Here is a 20,969-nt window from a genome sequence, read left to right on the forward strand (position 1 = left end):
AAAGTGCCTAGGTGACTTAGGATCCCAATCTATCATTAAACATCTATAGGAGTTAGGTGCCTAAGTCCCATAGGTGCTCTTGAAAATTTTACCATAAGTCTTTAAGTGTTGTTAAATACCTTTTTGCTTCAAACCAAGACATTTATAGAAGAGTCTGATCATTTGTGGAAGAAACACTGCCAAAAGGATTTTAAAAACGAGCATCTCCTGGAATATGAGTCATGGCGTGAAATGTACGTGCGGCTCTTCAGTCAGAGAGAAGAAAAACTAAAGACCCTCACGAAAAACATTATTTCAGCTCAGTCTGAGAAACCTAAAGGTAAGTAAAGTCTACAGGTAACTTTTCCTTGAATACCCCCTCCCCTTCCCAATCTTCTAATTTTCAGAAATGCAATGTGTGGGATTTAGTGACTTATTTTAATTGCACTGAATGTTAATAAAAGCTCATCTCAGGGAGAGGTGATTGCTATTCCTTTGCGTTCAAATGCTTTTAAAGATTGCACACAAGATTCATTCATGTAACTGATTCATGCTTTAGACCATGTTTGATCTCGATGGTTTAGAGCTCGGGAGCCAAGGCTGTCTGTTTCCTGTATTGTATGGACCATCACTAGAGCCATCCCAGACACTGTCTCTGTGAAGAAAGGTGTGCACGTTCTGTAATATTACTTTGTCCTTGTTCAGTGGGTACCTTGATGTAAAGTTTTGTAAACCTTTCACTGTTTTCTTATTTAACATTTTTCATTAAATGTTGGAAATCACATTGCCACACAATCGTTATCTTAATGTTTTTTTTCTTGTCTTGGAAAGAGTCAAGTTTGATATTTAACTTTAAAAACGCCCTTCCCCTTGTTTCTATGTTAGGGCGACAGGTTAAACTGGCTTACATACACAGTGTGGCAAAACCACCCAGAAATGTTCGGCGGCAGCAAGAGATCTATGGGACAGCTGGACCTATTATTCAGCTGCACCCTGTTGAAAAGGGCAAGTAAGTACGCTGTTGCTGCACCGTGATTTGATATTGGATGACTTCATGCTGGTCATGTCAGTAAATGAATGTTACCAGCAAAACCTTTGTATGAAAGAATGCAACTAAACTGTAACTATTGCTTGGGGGATGTGTGGTTTTTTGGTTTTTTTTTTTTAGTATTTCAACTACAGGAAATATAAACTTATATTTTAGGAATTGTGTCTGCAGTGTGCCCCAACTTCATCTCTTTCCCTCAAACTCCAGTGCTGAGGTCACCCTTCCTCTAGCTGGAGAGTGGGTCTGTTCTTTGCAGATCACATTGGTGTTACCTGATATTCTGTATAGAGTCCAAACTTCCTTTTATGTTATGACCCTACATAATAATCATAAGTGATCTCCTGTTATAAATCTAACTCAGCTGGCAGCTCTGATTTATGCTGGACCACAGCAGATGTTGATGCCCTTGACTACAGGTTGCTGTTTTGGTAGCTAAGGGAATGTCTGGAACTACCAATCAGTAGGGGTGGACTGTTTTCATCACTGAAGGAGTGGAAACATAGGATCCTTCAAAGATGATTTTCTGCAACTCTACGTTTTGCTCCATGGGCCTTATATTTTGGTTTCTGACCTGGATGAATGACTAATACTGTTGTCAGATGGATGTCAATATGACAATAGCTCAATTTTCCCCAATTAAATGTTCTTTATGTATTATTGCATTATATTTATAAGAAACCAGGGTTTTTGTCAATAGAAACATAAGAACGGCCATACTGGATCAGACCAATCATCCATCTTGCCCAGTATCCTGTCCTCCAACAGTGGCCAATGCCAGGTACTTCAGAGGGAATGAACAGAACGGGCAATCAAATGATCCTATTCCTAGCTTCTAGCAATCAGGGCCACTCAGAGCATGAGTTTGCATCTCTGACCATCTTAGCTAATAGACATAGACGGACCTATTCTCCAGGAATTTGTCTAATTCTTTTCTGAACCTTGTTATAGTGTTGGCTTTCACAACATCCCTTAGCAACAAGTTCCACAGGTTGACTGCCTAGTGTGAGGAAGTACTTCTTTGTTTGGTTTTTAAACTTGCTGCCTGTTAATTTCATTGGGTGACCCATGGTGGCTGTGTTATGTGAAGGAGTAAATAACACTTACTTTCTCTACACCAGTCACGATTTAATAGACCTCTAACATATTCCCTCTTAATCATCTCTTTTCAAAACTGAAAAATCCCAGTCCTTTTAATCTCTCCTCTGATAGAAGCTGTTTCATACCCCTGATTTTTGTTGCCCTTCTCTGTAATTTTTCCATTTTTAATATCTTTTTTTGATGGGGTGACCAAAACTGCAGGCAGTATTCAAAGTGACGTACCATTGATTTATATAGAGGCAATATATTTTTCTGTCTATCATTTTTCTAATGGTTTCAAATATTGTTAACTTTTATTGACTCCTGCTGCACATTGAGCAGATATTTTCAGAGAACTATCTGCAATGACTCCAAGATCTTAAGTGTTAACAGCTAATTTAGACCCCATCATTTTGTATGTATAGTGGGGATTATATTTTCCAATGTGAATTACTTTGCATTTATCAACATGGCAGATGAAATTCAATTTTGTTGCCCAGTCACCCAGTTTTGTGAGATCCCTTTGTAGCTCTTCACACTCTGCTTTGGACTGAACTATCTTGAATAGTTCTTGTATCGGCAAATTTTGCCACCTCACTGTTTACCCCTTTCTCCAGATCACCTATCAACATGTTCAACAGTACTGGTCCCAATAGAGACTCCTGGGGGACATCACTATTTACCTCTCTCCATTCTGAAAACTGACCATTTATTCCTACCCTTTGTTTCCTCTTTTAACCAGTTACTGATTCATTAGAGGCCCTTCCCTCTTATCCCATGACTGCTTAGTTTGCTTAAAAGCTTTTGGGGAGGGACCTTGTCTGAAAGAACAAGTACACTAGATCCACTAGGCCAACCTAATCCCCATGTTTGACTCCCCACTCAGAGAATTCTAATGGATTAGTGAGGCATGTTTTCCCTTTACAAAAGCCATAATTGACTCTTCCCCAACATATCCTATATTAATCTGTGTGATAATTCTGTTCTTTCCTATAGTTTCAATCAATTTGCCGAGTACTGAAGTCAGGCTTACTGGCCTGTAATTGCAAGGACTACCTCTGGAACTGTTTTTAAAAATTGGCGTCATGTTAGCTGTCCTCCAGTCATCTGATACAGAAGCTGATTAAAGTGATAGGTTAGATACCAGTTAGTTCTGCAATTTCACAATTTAATTCCTTCAGAACTCTTGGGTGAATACCATCTGGTCCTAGTGACTTATTACAGTTACATGTATCAGTTTGTTCCAAAACCACCTCTATTGATACCTCAATCTGGGACAGTTCCTCAGATTTGTCACCTAAAAAGAATGGTCAGGTGTGGTAATCCCCCTCACATCCTCTGTAGTGAAGACTAATCCAAATAATTCATTTAGCTTACCTGCAGTTGCCTTATCTTCCTTGAGTGTTCCTTCAAAATCTTGATTATCCAGTTGCCCCATTGATTGTTTGGCAGGCTTCCTGCTTCTGATGTACTTAAACAAATTTCAATTAATTTTTGGGTCTTTGGCTAGTTGTTCTGCAAATGCTTTTTTTGGTCCTTTGTAATTATACTTTGATTTTCCAGAGTTTATACTCCTTGCTCTTTTCCTCAGTAGGATTTAAATTCCAATTTTTAAAGGATGCCTTTTTGCCTATAACCACTTCTTTGACTTTAATGATGGAAGTACATTTTTGGTCCTCTGTTTTATAATTTGGGATGTACATTTAATTTTGAGCCTCTATTATGGCTTTTTTTTTAAGTTTCTCTGCGGCTTGCAGGCATTTAAAAGGTACAGGCACCATTGTGAATGTCCACTTAACTAGTTTCCTCATTTTTGTGTAGTTCCCCTTTCTGAAGTTGAATGCTATTGCAGTGAGCTCATTTGGTGTTCCCTCTTCCCCCCCACTCCGCCCCGCCCTGATGTTAAATTTAATTATATTGTGGTTGCTATTATGAAGCGGTTTGGCTATATTCACTTTTTGGACTAGATCCTGTGCTGCACTTAGGACTAAATCAAGAATTGCCTCTCCCCTTGTGGGTTCCAGGACTAACTAATTGCTCCAAGAAGCAGTCATTTATGGTGTCAAACTTTTATTTGCTTGTGACGTGTACCCAGTGAATATGGGGATAGTTGAAATCCCTCATTATTATTGAGTTTTCTATTTTTATATCCTTTCTAGCAACATATTGGTTTCAGCGTAAAAAATAAGCATCTGTTCTGTAGGTTGTCTAACATTTGAAACTGATTAAAGTTGGTGCTGGTAAGAAAGTGGCACTAAAGGGAAAGCTTTCATTTAGCATTGTGGACTGACCTTTCTAGTGCGTAGGGTTACTTGTGTACAGTTGCTTTTAACTAAGTACCTGCAAAAAACCAAATTCAAAAAACTGTAAGAATGATAAATTGAAGCACTAGTTCTAAAGGACTTAATGACAAGCCATAAGTGATTCTGTTGCTAAATATCTTTGCACAGTCTGACATAAACTGTGGTTATTGAAGTGTGATTGGTTTTACCTGTATTTACCATTAACTTTGAGTGGAAAATAAATGTGGGTGAAAGAATGAAGTACTGATGAAACACATTCCTGTTAAAATATGGTTCTTATAATCCCTTGAAGACAAGGTAGGTCAGATTATTGCAAACAATATGATCTGACTTTTTTTTTCTGAAAATTCTGTTTCATAATCTTAAGGTGTTTGTGTTTGTGTTGTTTGTGTTGTTTAAACAGGTTAGTATTAATGACTTAAATCCTGTGAGGTTTTTAAGCTGAACTCTTCTTCTCTTCTCTCCCCCTCCCCATTTTGGTTATTTTTAATAGAACAAAGAATCCAGAAAGCAGAGACCGAAGTAACACCTCACCAAGCCAAAACGCAACCACTAGCAATGTAACAAATGGAAGCTCCAGCACTTACTCAAGTGGAGTAAGTCAGGATATAAAAAAAACTGTCAAAAGTAAGTAGTTGCAGAATAATTCCTTTACTTATTTGGCTGATAATATCGTTAATTGTATTACTTTTAAAGTCACTTTGAGTTTGAGTATTATACAACTATAATCCTAACTAAAATGTTTTTCTTTGAAGAAATTGCACCAATGATGAGAAAATCTTTGAAAGCATTCAAGAATAGAGTTGGACCACGATAAAACAGGATCTTGCATATCTGATTTAAACTTATGTTAACATTTGCATATTCTACGCTATGTCTATGTAATATAAATTAGTGAATTGTGAATATAACCTGCATTCAGTTAAAATAGTCTCTTCAATGAAATAAAGTGGCAGAATGCACACAGTGGTTTGTGATTTAGAATAAAGGATTTAGATTTTATTCCCCTATCCCCAACCCCCTGCTCACTCCTTTGTATCCATGAACCAATTAGCAAAAGTGAATTGAAATAAGGCAACTTCACAGGAGTCTAATAGTATCAACAATCTGTAGCCAAGGAAGTTCGTGCCGATTTCATAAATGACCTTTGTAGATTATGAAGACTTGTATATGAACTTCATTATTTTTCATCAGTGACTGATGCAGAACTTAAAATATTTATCCCCTTTTTCTATTTGTTTAAAAAAAAAACTTAAGTAGACCAAATTCCATTATAGTCTTGAATGCTGCACAGTAAAATCTTTTGGTAGCTTCTAAACATCTCTGGAAAATGTGCAAGGTTAGACTTGCATGAAATATAGAGCTAGTAAATGGGTAACTCAGAGGAAATGATTAGTGCTGCTCCTTGCCCCAAAAAGTACTATTAAAAATAACTTGCATTTTGATGTTGCATGGACAGATGAGTGTCCCAGCTATGGCTGGTAGAACACTTTCTATCAAAAGTATTCTTGGAAAAAAGGGATTTTCTAATTTTTTCTGTGTGAAATGTCTGCTTTTTCTGTGTAAAATTGCAACTTTCCAGTTTTGGGATAACCGCTTTAGTTTTCATCTGGACCTGTGTGTCATGAAAAATAATAGGAATTAGTTCCATTGTAATACTGCCCTTTAAACACACAAAGGACCTACAGCAAGAGCAGAGAACTAGAAGACCACTATATTCCCTGAGCTTGTACCATTTGTTAGGGATGGTGCTTGGGGAGCTTGCAGGAATTCTGGCAACCCCAACAGCCTCAGCATGGGGAGTGAAGTGTCTGGAGTTGGAGCTGTCATGAGACTTGCTACCTTAAACCCAAGAAAAACATCTAGTTGAAAGATGTGTTGGTTTCTGCTGGGGTCTATGGTTTGAAGTTGGAGGAGCGAAGCTAGTGCAAGTATCAATAGAAGTGCAGCAATGGGTGCCAGAGGCAGAGCTTATTTGTGCCAAGTACGTACCCACCAGTTTCAGGTGGGTTTATATTCAGCATGGCTCAGCCAGTGCTCTCCGTGAGAGCTAGGGTACGTCTATACTACTCAGTGGGCAGCGATCGATCCAGCGGGGGTCGATAAATCGACTCCTGAGCGCTCTCCCGTTGATGGTGGAGCGGCAGCAGTCAACTCACCGCAGTGAAGACACTGCGGTGAGTAGGTCTAAGTATGTCGACTTCAGCTACGTAATTCACTACACCCCCCCCTAGTGTAGACCAGGCCTTAGTGTGGGTATGTGCATGTGAGCAGAGGAAATCATACCCCTAGCTCATAGTGCAGATATAATCTATTTCTAAACCAGTTTCTAATCCATTACAGAACTCTACATGTCAATTTATAGCCACTCAATTTCCATATTTCCTCCCTGGAGGCTAATCACTCAAAAGCTTTCTGAAACTGAGTGAATTATATGAACCAATTCTCCTTTATTGACACTTTGACATGGTCGGACATAATTAATTAATGAGGCGTGTTTTTTTGCTTTGTTTTTTTTTTTTTTGTAGCAGAAACTATGCTGGTAAAATTCTAAAACATCCAGATAATCATGACAACAGAATTCCAATAGTAAATAACATTTAAATCAGGGTCAATCATGATTTAAATTGATTTTTTTAATTTCTTTATGTAAATTTTTTTCAATTAGATTTTTATTTATATGTTGCTAGTTCTTCACTTATCCGATTTTGCACTCTGCTAAAGTGAATGTTTTGGACTTGTTTCTTTACTGTCCTAATCGTTGGTAAATTTAAGATTTTTTTTAACCTTAAGAAGCTTCACACTTAATGCTCATGTATGATAAGTCCATGACCTCATTAACATCCTTACTGTGAGACAACATAAATTCAAGCACAAAATTGATAAGCAAATAGGCCTATAATATAGTTGCAACCAACACCACCTTCCAATATGTTGAACGACCAAGTAAAGAAAAGTGGAAATTCTTTGACCAGGTAAACTGAGATTTGACCAAACCTCCCTTACGGTTTTGCAGTTTGAAGTCCATGAGACTCGTGCTCCTAACTCACGTAGGTGCTTCGGAAAATGTGACCTCTATGTGCCTTATCTCTCAGCCTGTGGCAGCAATAGACTTAAGCCTTGTCTACACTACAGAGTTTTGTTAACAAAAGGCTGCTTTTCCTGACAAAACATTGGAGGTGTACACACTACAATGCTGCTTTTAGTGGTAAAACTCTCCTGTTTTGGATAACAAAATAATTCTCTCTCCCCCCCCCCCCCCCCCGCCCTTGGAAAGAGGCATAGAGCTTTTTTGAGGCAAAGTTATATCGATGAAGTGTCAGTGTAGACACCACATTGGTTTTGTCACTATAAATGGCTTCCAGGAGGTGTCCCACAATCCCCATGCTGAGCTCTCTGGTCAGCAGTTGAACTCTGCTGCCAGGTAAACAAGCATTCGCCTCTCCCCCCTTTAAAGGCCCTGGAATTTTTGAAATTCCACTTCTTGTTTGCTCGGTATGGAGAGCTCATATATCATCTTCCCAGGTGACTGTGGTGGCTCCATGCGGCAAATGCTTTTCCACTTCTGCAAAGCTGTTGGATCTGCTGAGTATATGGGGGGAGGAGGCTGTCCTGGCCCAGCTTCACTCCACCTGTAGGAACTTTGATACCTGTATGCAGACTTCTCGTGGCTCATGTGATAAGGGCTACGAATGGGACACTGTGCAGTGCCAAGCAAAGATAAAGGGGCTGAGGCAGGCATACCAGAAGGCAAGGGGGGCAAACTGTCACTCCAGTGTTGCTCCCAAGAGCTGTCGCTTCTATAAGGAGCTGGATGCCATCTTTGGCAGCAACCCCATCTCCACTGCCAAGAGCCCCATGGATGTTTTGGTGGGGCTGGAGGCAACAGACTGTGGACCTAACACCCAGGACAAAGTCGTGGATGAGGAGGTAGAGTTCGACTATGTGGAGCCCATGGCAGGGTTATCTGGTGGTGTGACAAGTCAGGAACTTTCCCTCACTCCAGAGGTGTCTAGCCAGTCCCAGCAGTCCCTGTCTGGCGAGCAAGGAGAGGAGATTCCTGGTAAGTGATCTTTTTGAGTTACTGCTGCTCTGTTAAATGACATTCAACTTTAAGTTTGCTTTGTATACTGAACAAGTGGGTGAAGGGATAGAAATGTGCAATACTAGCTGTGTTTGAGCGTGCTCCAAATTCCCCATTGCAGCTAAGCAGTCCGGCAGAACATTGTGTTGCACGCCAAGATTTAATGGGAATTCTCTTTGAGCTTTCTGGAAACTTTCCTGGAGGTACTTGCCAATCCTGAGCCGAAGGTTCCTTGACACAGTTGCTTTGTTCCTTCCCCCATTTCAGGAAACTTTCCCTTGCTACTGGGCAATCACTTGTTCTGTGCACTGCTTTGGTCCCTGACAAACAGCATAGGACCAGGTCTGAAGCCACATGTGTGCAGTAGATGCACTCTTGCATTGTTATGAACTCTCAGGAATGAGATCTGCTTCAGGGACGCCCCCACTCCTCCACCTGTGGAAACTGGTGGCAGAATTTACTATATTGTCCCTAGTAGCCTGCACCGATCGCCTTGAAACATCAGCAACACACTTTTTTTTTCCCCAGCTTGAACACCCTCCACCCACCTGGGCAAAACTCACCATGCTTAGGGTGTTCACTGAGATGTGTGATTGGCAAGAGTCAGTTAGAAAGTGACTGGTGTGTTGTAAGAGGAGTATTTTACTGTAATGATTCAATGCTGTGCGTGAACTAACAATTATGCTTCTGTGTATTCTGCAGATGTGGCCTTCAGGGGAACCCCCTACACATGGGAAGAGTGCTTCTGCCCGATAAGGAAGTGACCAAAGTGTAGCAAGGAGGACATGTTCCAAGAGGTGCTGCAATCCTCTGAGGAAGAACAAAGAATGCAGGGAGTGGAGAGAAATGGAAGGCGGGACCGAGTCAGGAGCTCATTCAAAAGGCCCATGAGCAGATAAGTCATGGATGCTTAAGTCCTTAATCAAGCTACAGTCAGAACAGATGCATGCTCATCCCCACCCACACAGATACAGAACTGTTTTCCAATGTCCTCCCCAAACTCCTCCCACATATTCCTGTCAACTTTCTGGAACATCTTGCTATCCCGCTCACTCCACCCCTTCAGACCCCTTCCAAAATGATAGTTGGATTTATGCACAGCTATGAGAGCCTTCAATGCTCTGCACTGCTGCCTCCCTTCCCACCAAGTCTTTAGTGTGTGTTCATTGCTGTTTAATAAAAGCAAACTCTCTGAAAGATAAACACTCTATTTATGTCCTACACATAGTAAAACACATACATGCAGTTTAATCATTTGCTTACTGCAATTCCTGCTCTGGAATCATCACAACTGTTAGTCAAACAAACAAAACTCCAATTAATGAAGCGTGGCAGATTTCTGTATACAAGCACACATTACTGGTGTGTGCTCGTTCTCGTTCTCGTTCTCTCTCAAAATGTTCCCTCAAAGCCTCCCTGGTTCGAATTGTGCCCCTCTAATGGGCCTGGCATCAGGTTGCTCAAAATCAGCAGCCAGGTAATCTGCCTCAGCACTCCACTTCCTGGGCTAACTTTTCACCCTTAGCCTCACAAAGATTATGGAGCATGCAGCAGATAGCTGACCATTGGAATGTTTCCCGCACTTAGATATAACCTACCATAAAGGCAGAACCAGCATGCTTGTAATCTGGCAAAGGCACATTCTATGGTCATTCTGCACCTACTCAGCTTATTATTGAAATGCTCCTTGCTCTTCTCCAGGTTTTCCCATGTAAGGCTTCATGGGAAGTAAGAGGTACACTGAGTTTCTCAGGATCACTATGGGTATTTCAACATCTCCCACTGGAATCTTTTGATCTGGAAAGAGAGTCCCTGCTTGCAGCTTTCCGTACAGACTAGTGTTCCTGAAGATGCAGGCGTCATGCACCTTCTCAGACCACCCTGCACTGATGTCAGTGAAATGCCCTCCTTGATGAACAAGCACCTACAATACCATAGAGAAGTACCCCTTTCTATTGACATATTCTGTTGCAAGATGGTCTGGGTCCAGAATTGTGTGTCATCTAGTGCCTCGCTACAGTTTGGGAATCCCATTGCAAAGCCATCCACTGTTTTATGCACGTTGCCAAGAGTAATGGTCCTTTGTAGCAATATGCAATTAATGGCCCTGCACACTTTTGTGTTAATGCTGATTCAGTGGTAGACTTCCCCACTCCAACCTGATTCGTGACTGAGCAGTAGCAGTCTGGAGTTGCCAGCTTCCACACTGAAATCACCATGTGCTTCTACACTGAGAGGGTTGCTTTCATTTGGGTGTCCTTGAGCCACAGGGCTGAGGCAGGCTCCACATGCAGTTCCAGGAAGGTGGCTTTCCATATCTGAAAGTTCTGTAGCCACTGCTCATCATCCCAGACCTGCATAACGATGAGATCCCACCACTCAGTGTTTGTTTTTGCAAGCCCAAAAGCAACAGTCCACCTTATGCAGCTGCTCCGTGAATGCTAAAGGGGCTACAGCTGTGCCACTATAGCACTTCAATGTAAAGACTACTTATGCGAATAGGAGAGGCTCTCCCATTGCTGTAAGTAATCTACCTCCCTGAGAGGCCGTAGCTAGGTTGATGAAAGCATTCTTCTGTTGACCTAGCTCCATGTACAATGGGGGTTAGATTGCCTTAACTACGTGTTGCAGGGAGGTTGATTTTTCTAACCCCTGAGAAACATCACTATGCTGATATAACTTTTCAGTGTAGACCAGCCCTAAGATGTACATCCAAATCCCTTTCCTGGTTGGAAAGTCCCTGTTTAGAAACTAATGGAATTACCGGAATATATTTATTTAACAGGGAATCTGATGTTTCTTTTCAGGTTTCCAAAACAACTAATTTTGTCTTCTGTGCTATTTCTGTTGTGGAAAAGTGCACTTCAGTAGCAAATCGGCACAGCAGCTGCTTCTCCGCTCTGACACTTCATGGGCCAGTCACATTTGGCTTTTCTTGTTCTTTTCCATGCCTGTAGCAGTACACGGGATCAGAGATTAATGTCTGAACTCGTATCTTTAATCAGGTACCATGTTGAGCTGTTACCATGTCATTTGCTTGCACCCGTTAAATTAGAGGAAGATTTGCTAGAGGGGAGAATTTTTAAAAGGCTTTCAGGGATCATCATTTTATATCTAAGGAATCTAAAATCACATCCTGCTAATAGTCACATCAATTTTTTCTGTACAATCCAGTGATTTACAATGGGGCTGGACCATGGGCAAAGTACACCAGCCTTCATTCAGGATGTGTTAACCAGTCACTTGTGAGTTCTAACAATGGACTGCCACTTTCCATTTATGGAAAAAGTAAGCGCAAAAAATTGAAAGAGCATGAGGAAGCTTTCAAAAATGTCAGTGCATTTGTTTGTTTGCAAACTGCAGAACTCACTGCTTCTATTCAGAGGGAGCAACACCAGCCCGTCTTAATTTTCATCTTCCCACCTGCTTTCAATATAAAATACTGTGTTATACAGCTGCCAGAACAACTAGGAGATTTTTTTTTTAAGACATGTGGTAATATAAATGCTTCAGAAGGTTAGGGAAGCCTGATGCCACTAGAACATTGAGATGGTAATGTTTGCTTTGAGTGTTAATAGGAGATACCCATGTAAGTCCTTTGTACTTTGATTGGAGAATAAATCTGAGGAAAGATGTTACCTCTTGAAAATAGCAGTGGGCTAGATTGAGGAGGGCATGTAAGATCTCACTTGGAAAAAATACTTTACAAATGGTTGGATTATCTCTTCAAAATCTTTTTTTCTGAACAGTGTGCCACGTATACCATTTTTGGGATGGATAGTAGCAGTGCTGGTATTCCTGACAAATGAAAAAAGTCTCCATGTAATGGAAAGTCAACAACAGCTTGTCATAGTATCCATCCAGCTAAAATAAATAAAGCTATTTTAATACTATTTTTGTTAAAATATTGATAAATAGATGGCCTTGATGATGCAGTAGGCAAAACCAACCCAGCTGCAACCAAGCAAAAGGGCAGTGTGTCAAAACTATCAACATTTATCAAAGAAAATGTATTACATAGCCCACAGGTAGATCACACTGAAAATCAGGGAAATGCTGATAGTAAGCTTGGATTTCAAGAAAAAGGGGGAAGAGGATCTACTCTAATCTGTGGAAAAAGTTTACTCACTTTGCGTGGAACACTACAGATGAGTATCTGGAGAAAAGAGAAGGTAGGTGCCAAAACTTTGCACAGCTGTAATTATCTAATAGAGCTGAGTGATAAAGAATAATTTTTACAAACTGCCATCATACTAAAAATTGTAAAGTAGCAAACTAAAATTCTTCCTAAACCTCAATCAAATGTAAAATATTTCACAGGATGAAATTCACCCCTGTGCAGAGGACCACTGCAAGGCCCCTGCACAACTTGAATCTCACTTAAACTCTGGTTTCTAATCTTCAGTGGGACTCATGCTGACTGTGTGCATGTGTGTGAATTTCACTCAGCATTGTTTTTGGTATTTGTATCATACTATCTCGAATAGGTTACCCAAAATCCTCTATCCCTGCTGTAAGCTAGTCTCCAGTCACTGAACTGAATAAACACACCTTAGATTGGACTCGGAAAGGTGCCAACCCATGCCTTCTGCAGGCTATCGCTAGGGACAGAGTTTCACCAATGAGGGCTCTCTTCAAACAAACAAAAAACCCCACTATATTGCTCGTCCTGGAAAGTTCAATTTCAAGATCTGACAGCTCCCACCAAATCTGAACTCTTGTGATAAGAGAAACATCCAGAAGGCAGGTCATCTAGATGATAGCTTCTGAGTGATCTCATTGGTATTCTTAAACAGAGCACCTGGCAGGAGTCTAGGCTGGATAAAAGTATGAATAACTGCAATTGGGTTCTTACGACCTTTCCTCATAAACCCATGGCCAGCCAATGAAGGTGAAAAAAGGCATTACAGGCCACCACATCTGTCTGCAAATTGGGGGTAAGTTTTAAAAAAAAAAATGGATCTAAATAAGACTCTTGCAAACCACCTAGGTGAAAATTAGGCAAATCTCACTACATAGACTGGAGTGAGGCAGTGTACACTTTCTAACACTTCCCTCAACTGGCGAACATTACTTTGATCTTATTGCAGCTAGCTGGCTTTGAGCCAGATACCTAGCTTAGTCAGGCACTGAGAAATTAATGAGATTGTAGTATTTAATGTAAAAGGAGACATGGGGCTGTTCCATATCTCAGGAAGATACAGATCTGCATGCTGTACAGATTTTTATTGTGAACCTTCCAGAGCACATTTAAATGACCTACAGGAGAATTGCTTGGTCACCTGCTATACAGTGGTGGCAATGATGCCTACGTAAATTCCAGACTATTCAGAAATAAGCATTTGCTACTGTTTGCTCTCAGTTTTTGCTTATGTTGTTTAATGATATAACATTTTTTTTCTTAGTGAACAGTAGGAGGATCTCTTCCACCGCCCCCCTCCCCTTGTATCTCAGAGCTGAGGGTGGCCATTTTAACAATGAATATTGCATATGCAATTAAATCTCCTACTAGCAGGAACTAATGACAGTTGTCTTGCTGTTTCCATGGCGGGGTAGGCAAATGCTGCAACTTTCTGTTCTGTTGGACATGTGAAAATGGTAGTGGGGAGAATTACCTGGCTGGCATATCATCTGAGGCAATCTCCTCAGGAATGGGTACAAATTTCGCGGCTGTATTTATAGTCAATTCAACCAATTTAGATCCTCCAGTGCCACACTGCCAGCATAATCTGTTCATAATGCTATTTTAAGAGTGAAGATCTGCTCAGTCTCAGAATGACTCTATGCCACCAGAGGATCAATGTCAGGACTCTTATGCCAATCACCCATCTTGTTGCCAGTGTAGCAAGGGCAAAGGGTGGACAAGAGAGGGGTCATGGCTATGACATTCCTCTGCATTGTCAGTCCTCAACGGCTTTATCATTGCCCTGTGGCCTTTGCAGCACAGCAAAGGTTAGGTTGCTCTAATATGGTACCGGAGAATCAGCCTACAGGGAATGCCAGCAGGATCGTGGCAGTACAAAGGTGAGCTTTATACAACTTTAGCATACGTACTCCTATCCTGCTCTCTGCAATTTAGCACCTCAAGATCTGGCCTTGAAAGTTAAGTAATTAAAATATATTTACATTCCAAGTAAATAGGTGGTAAGAAGGAAGGGTTGTAATGTTGTAACTCCAAATGCATTGTGTTGGGTATGATATTTTAATGTTTGGACCACAAACGACTGTAGCTCTAAAATCACTGTTAAATTTTTAAAATACAATAGATCTTTCTGCTTAGAGGGGCTAACTTCGTAAACTGCAAACCAGAGCTTGAAGTGAAATCCTAGCCCCACTGAAGTCAATGGGAGTTTTGCTGGTGCTCTGACTGTGACTGAATGTGATGCCCACTACTTTCACAAGCAATACAAACAATGCAGTCCATAATGCACGATACAAACACACGGTACAGACTCAGACTGAGACACATTCAGTAAGAAAGTGTTCAGTGTTATGGAAAGACTGTGGAAGGATTGCAAAGTGCTGGGTACCCTCAAGCTCCCCATGACTTCTGGCCCCATGCACCCACATCCCAAACTGTCAAATCAAATGTGCTCCAATTGATTTTTCATCAGTTGCACATTGTTGTGAGTGATTTTACCCAACCCCCTAAGGGGAGCTAAGTAAGGGCACTGTAAAATTGTGTTCTTTAACATGAACATGTTGTTGGATATTGTTTACATGCCTGATATATACACAGTTCTAGAATGCAGTATGGCAACAGCACTTATGAGAACCAACAATAAAGGCTCTTGCAGATGAGGAGAAAGATGAGCGAGAGAACAGCAACAGTTTGAAAAAAAATTCTCATCCTTGTTACTTGCATCTAGTTTCCATAGGAGACTGGAGATTCCATTTTTAGTGGGAACCTAGGGCTGCTTAGACCTGGGTTCAATTCCATGCTGTGCCACACACTTCCTGTGTGACCTTGAGCGAGTCATTTAGCCTTAATTGTGCCTCCATTTCCCCCTCTGTAAAATGGGGATAACAATAGTTCCCTACCTCACAGGTGAGGAGAAACACATTAAAGACCATGAAACACTTTGAAATACTGATGCAAAATGCTATATAAGAGTGTGCCTCTAAGAGCACATCAGTGCTAATTGGCATACTGTGGACATGATATATACCCAACAGGTGACATGTAATATATCACCAAAAAACTAATAAGGTACTGAACATTAATATTCTTGTGTGATGCATGCATGATAAACCCACAAAGGACTTATACATATGTTCTGGAAATATGTTCTTTAACTGTATCGGGCAAGCAGTACCTAAGCCACACCTGTTCCAGACAAAGGACTGTGTCTCTAATGTAAATTAAGCCAGGTGTGATCAAAGACAAAGAGAAGCACATACTTATTTGGTTGGTTTGGCTTTGTTCATTTTAGAGCTTTTGTTTTAGGGTATGGTGCTCCCTTGCTAGGCCTTTAGTGATGAAATGTTTGTGCCTTATTTGAAACATTTGTGTTACCGATTGTTTAAGTACCTATATGGAAAGGTAGTGGCCCATAAATGGACCTAGTTTTTAATTTCTAGCTCATCGCTGTAATTCTTTTGTTTGCCAGTTTTGCACTGGCTCTTTTCTCATAGAATCAAAGCTTTCACTTAGAACAAAACAAAACAAAAAACCCACCTCTCTAGTCTTTCCATTCCAAAGAAGATAGCATTTCCAGTGTAAACTGATGTGCTGCTTCCCTAACACTCTAGCAAAGAGTTTAGTCTTGCAGAAATGTGCCTCCTGCTAAAAAAATATTTATAAAAAACAAATCTCACCAAATTTTCCTCAGTGAGTTAGCTGACAATCCTATAAATCTTTTCGGGCCTATTGAAGTGTTAATACCAATGCTCCAGTAGTTATTGGACTAAAAGCACTTTAAATCATCATCATCTTTATAAAAAAGAAAAGGAGTACTTGTGGCACCTTAGCGACTAACAAATTTATTTGAGCATAAGCTTTCGTGAGCTACAGCTCACTTCAGTGGAATTTGAAGTGAGCTGTAGCTCACGAAAGCTTATGCTCAAATAAATGTTAGGCTCTAAGGTGCCACAAGTACCTCTTTTCACAAAGTTCAGCCACTAGGTTTGCCATGACATTATCGGGGATACTATTCCTGACGGCTTGTAGTCCATCTTTGTGTGGAATGTTTGGTGTAGAGGGCTTCTATATCCATAGGGGCTAGGATGGTGTTTTCAGGAAGATCACTGATGGACACTAGTTTCCTCAGGAAGTGAGCTGAAGCTCACGAAAGCTTATGCTCAAATAAATTTGTTAGTCTCTAAGGTGCCACAAGTACTCCTGTTCTTTTTTGCAGATACAGACTAACACGGCTGCTACTCTGAACCCCATCATCTTTATGCTTTTCAGACTCCTTTTTTCCTAAACTGGGCTGCTTGGGTAATTGTTTTGGTTTTAAAGAGATTTTGAAGGATGTACATACCACATTAAGAAACAAATGTGTTTTGGGATATGTGACACTGCACCTCATATTCTTCATAGTGATATTATTATATGATTCTGACATATTTATAATGTATTTCATGTAAGAGAAGTCATGTGAGATGTCATTGGAAAAGTTATGATTTGCTGAATATGATTATCTTATTTGTATCATTTTTGTATCTGAAGTTACGAATATTGACTGTGTCTGTATTTCAAATGTAGTTACACCTGGGTAATGCCTACTAGACAAGATGCTTTCAGTCTAGATTGTGGGTGGGGAAGGGCCTATTCAGGGTAATGGGCTATTAAGAAAAAACAGTAGGCCTTAGGAGAAGCCCATCTGGGAAGCCTTCCTGAAAACGCTACAGATAGTCTCCAAGGGCTTGACTACACTTGGGAGTTAGAGTGCATTAAAGCAGCCCCGGGCCCCCTAACTCATGATGCGTCCATATTGGCAAGGCACATAGAGTGCTTGGACTCCATGGCTGGAGCGCTCCTCGTAATCCACCTCCATGAGAAGCATAACACTTGCTGCGCCTAACTAGAGCACCCCAGAGCCAGTGTGGACACCCTGGTCTGTTAGTGCACTCTGATCGGCCTCCAGAAATGTCCCATAATGCCTGTTCTAGCCACTCTGGTCATCACTTTGAACTCTACTGCGCTGCCCTTAGGTGACCAACTGTCAGACCTGCCCTTTAAATTCTCTGGGAATTTTGAAAATCCCCTTCCTGTTTGCTCAGCAAGGCGTGGAGGGCTCTCAGCGAATCTTTCCAGGTGACCATGGCTCTACGCGCCAGGCAATCCCCAATATGGAGCAAGGGCGAGGTGCTGGACCTCATTAGTGTTTGGCGGGAGGAAGCTGTTCAGTCCCAGCTGCCCTCCAGCTGTAGGAATTACGATACCTTCAGGCAGATATCAAGGGGCATGATAGAAAGGGGCCATGACCGGGAGGCACTGCAGTGCAGGGTTAAAGTGAAGGAGCTGTGGAATGCGTACTGCAAACTCATCTTGTGGAAAATGTGGGGACAGTGTTCAGTATGGAGCCCCCTGCAGCTGTTGGCTCTCCCCAAGGCACAGAACCCCAGAGGATAGTATGGCTGTGAAACAATCAGTCTCCCTTGCCCCTGTGCTTACTCACCATTTTAGGGCTCCTGTGGGTTATATGTGCTCACTTTGGGACAGGCAATTTCTGCTATTGCGTACGCTGTGCTTGTCTTTAAGTAAGGCCAAATCATTGCTTTGTCTGGTGTGAACGATACTGCCTCTGTTAAGTGTTGCATTTTGGCTTTACAGATGCAACCTGGAGATCCCAGGCATCCTTTTTATCACTGTCTGTAAGACTCCAAAGAACCAGGAAGCGGCCATGTAGAAGCAAAGAGGACATGCCGCATGAAGTAATGCAGCAGTCCCTTAATGAAAATCAAAAAGTGGCAGGAGAGTGAAAGAAGGATCCGCCAGCAGAATGTGGATTGCCGGCACCAAAGCACGGAGCAGCTGCTAAGCATCATGGAGTGCCAAGCGTACTTGATACAGGCGCTCATAGCAATGCAGATGGAGCACATCTGTTCCCGGCCCCCCTCCCCTGCAGCCCTTGTCCCAAAACTCTTTCTCTTGTGCCCCCATGTCACTGCCAACCCACTTTCTACAACATCTGGGTTCTTATAGCCACCAGCTGCCTCCAACACCTGTAGCTTCACCACCTAGCCCTGCAAACTACGACCCTTACCCTCTGCACTCAACCCCCATTACCATGCATTTTAGCCAGCCTGAAGTGTAGCACTCATTGCAGGGCACTCCAGGCAGGAAGGCTGAGTATGATAACAGGGCACACGCAAATCTGTGATTGTCCCATTCCCCACCCCACCCTCTTCCGTCATCCCAAACAGCACAGATGTGTCATGACCTTTCTGTTTCCCAAGCAGTTGTATTTCTTTTCAATAAATGAATTTTTTGGCTTTGAAAATATTCTTTAATATTGAATTAAGTAAAAGATACCGTAGCCCAGGAAAGCAACGGGCACTGAAGGTCAGTGCATCATACGTAGCAAACACAGATTCCTACTAACATTGGAACCACTGCACTTCACTCCCGTGCAGGGCACCAAACATTACTGATGGCTTTCAGCCTCAAATTGCTCCCTCAAGGCATCCCTAATCCTTGCAGCCCCGCGCTGGGACCCTCTAATACCCCTGCTCTCTGGCTGTTCAAATTCAGCCTCCAGGTGTTGAACCTCTGAGTTCCACGCCTGAGTGATCTTTCACCTTTCCCTTCACAAATGTTATGGAGGGTACAGCATGCGGATGTTGTGATTGGCCAGGTCCAACTTTCCATACAGACGGCGCCAGCAGCCAAAAGCACACTCCACTGTCATTCTGCACTGACGCAGCCTGTTGTTGAACCGCTCCTTGCTGCTGTCAAGGCTTCCTGTGTAGGGTTTCATGAGCCACGGCATTAAAGGGTAAGCGGGGTCTCCAAGGATCACAATGGGCATTTCAACTTCCCCTACGGTGATCTGGTCTGGGAAGAAAGTCCTGGCTTGCAGTTTCCTGAACAGGCCAGTGTTCCGAAAGATGCATTCATCATGCACCTTTCCGGACCAGCCTGCGTGAATGTCAGTGAAACAGCCATGATGATCCATAAGCGCCTGGAGAACCATAGAGAAATATCCCTTCCAATTTATGCACTCAGAAGCTAAGTGGGGTGGTGCCAGAATTGGAGTATGAGTGCCATCTATCGTCCCTCCACAGTTAGAGAAACCCATTTGTGCAAAGCCAGCCACAATGTCATGCATGTTACCCAGAGTCACGGTTCTTCTAAGCAGGATGCGATTAATGGCCCTGCAAACTTGCATCAACACAATTCCAACGGTTGACTTTCCCACTCCAAACTGGTTAGCAATCGATCGGTAGCTGTCTGGAGTTGCCACCTTCCAGATTGCAATAGCCACCTGCTTCTCCACTGGTAGGACAGCTCTCCATCTCATGTCCTTGTGCTGCAGAGTGGGGCTTGAGTTCATCACACAGTCCCATGAAAGAGGCTTTTCTCATCCAAAAGTTCTGCAGCCACTGCTCGTCATCCCAGACTTTCACGACGACGTGATCCCACCACTAAGTGCTTGTTTCCTGAGCCCAAAAGTGGCATTCCTCTGTGGTGAGCATGTCCGTGAATGCCACAAGCAATCTCGTGTCGTATGCGTTATGCAAGTTGACCTCATCGTCAGACTCCTCTCTGTCAGTCTGTAGTTTAAGGAGTAACTTGACTGCAATCTGTGATGTGCTGGCAAGACCCATCAGCATATTCCTCAGCAGTTCGGGATCCATTCCCACAGACCGAAAGGGAAGACAGAGCGCACAGTACAAAAACCATTGAAAGATGGCACCAAATGTGGACAGAAGCACAGGGATTGCTGGGATGCAAAGCGATGCATCACGGGGCGTTGGGACAGGACCCAGAATGCCCTGCACCCCCCTGCCTCCTTCCCACAAGCCACAGCCCCAGATTGGGAAGAGGTGCTCTGTGGGATAGCTGACCATAATGCACCGCTCCCAATGCAAGTGCCGCAAATGTGACCATGCCAGTGTGCTTGCAGCTGACAGTGTGAACACACTGCAGCGCTTTCCCTGCTGCAGTCTCTGAGGGCTGATTTAACTTAGTGCGCTACATCTGCAAGTGTAGCAATGCCCCAAGTAATGGCTGCGATGACTCTACAAGGACATGTGATGAGACCACATGCCTCTGGACTCCATCTTGGAATGTCAGTATTTTTCCACAGACTGGTCTGGGAACAAAGCTTTGGGAATAAAGGGTTCCCGCCATATGCAAAAGTTATATAAGTCAGGGACTGACATCAGCTGATGTTCACTCCCCACACAAGAAGACTCCTAGAAACACCTGAGGAACAAAGACTGAACTGTGGGAAGTGCTGGACCCAGGCTAAAGGGATTTCAAGCTGTAAAGCAAGTGAAGCTTGCCCCTTAAGAATCTGCAGCCTGC

At 42.3% G+C, this 20,969-nt stretch overlaps 1 protein-coding gene across 6 annotated transcripts in view; it reads left to right on the forward strand.

The window, feature by feature from the left end:
* LOC125634471 (elongin-A) overlaps positions 1-18,939 on the forward strand; it is a 47,964-nt gene extending 29,025 nt beyond the window's left edge. Inside the window, exons 8-14 of one of the 6 annotated variants that reach the window (XR_012667578.1) lie at positions 139-319; positions 865-988; positions 4,901-5,034; positions 7,933-8,470; positions 9,194-11,496; positions 12,513-12,663; positions 13,288-16,484. Coding sequence is in view for 3 of the 6 variants with exons in the window: in XM_048845279.2 (XP_048701236.2) it covers positions 139-319; positions 865-988; positions 4,901-5,034; positions 18,270-18,418 (588 nt within the window). In the remaining 3 variants the exon portion in view is untranslated. Of the gene's footprint in view, positions 1-138; positions 320-864; positions 989-4,900; positions 5,035-5,162; positions 5,377-7,932; positions 8,471-9,193; positions 12,385-12,512; positions 12,664-13,287; positions 16,485-18,269 lie in introns of those variants that run through there. The other 5 variants (XR_012667577.1, XR_012667576.1, XM_048845279.2 and 2 more) reach the window with 5 other exon arrangements.
* The last annotated feature ends 2,030 nt before the right edge of the window (positions 18,940-20,969 follow it).

Source organism: Caretta caretta, chromosome 3 (assembly GCF_965140235.1).
Source record: "Caretta caretta isolate rCarCar2 chromosome 3, rCarCar1.hap1, whole genome shotgun sequence".
NCBI lineage: Eukaryota > Metazoa > Chordata > Testudines > Cheloniidae > Caretta > Caretta caretta.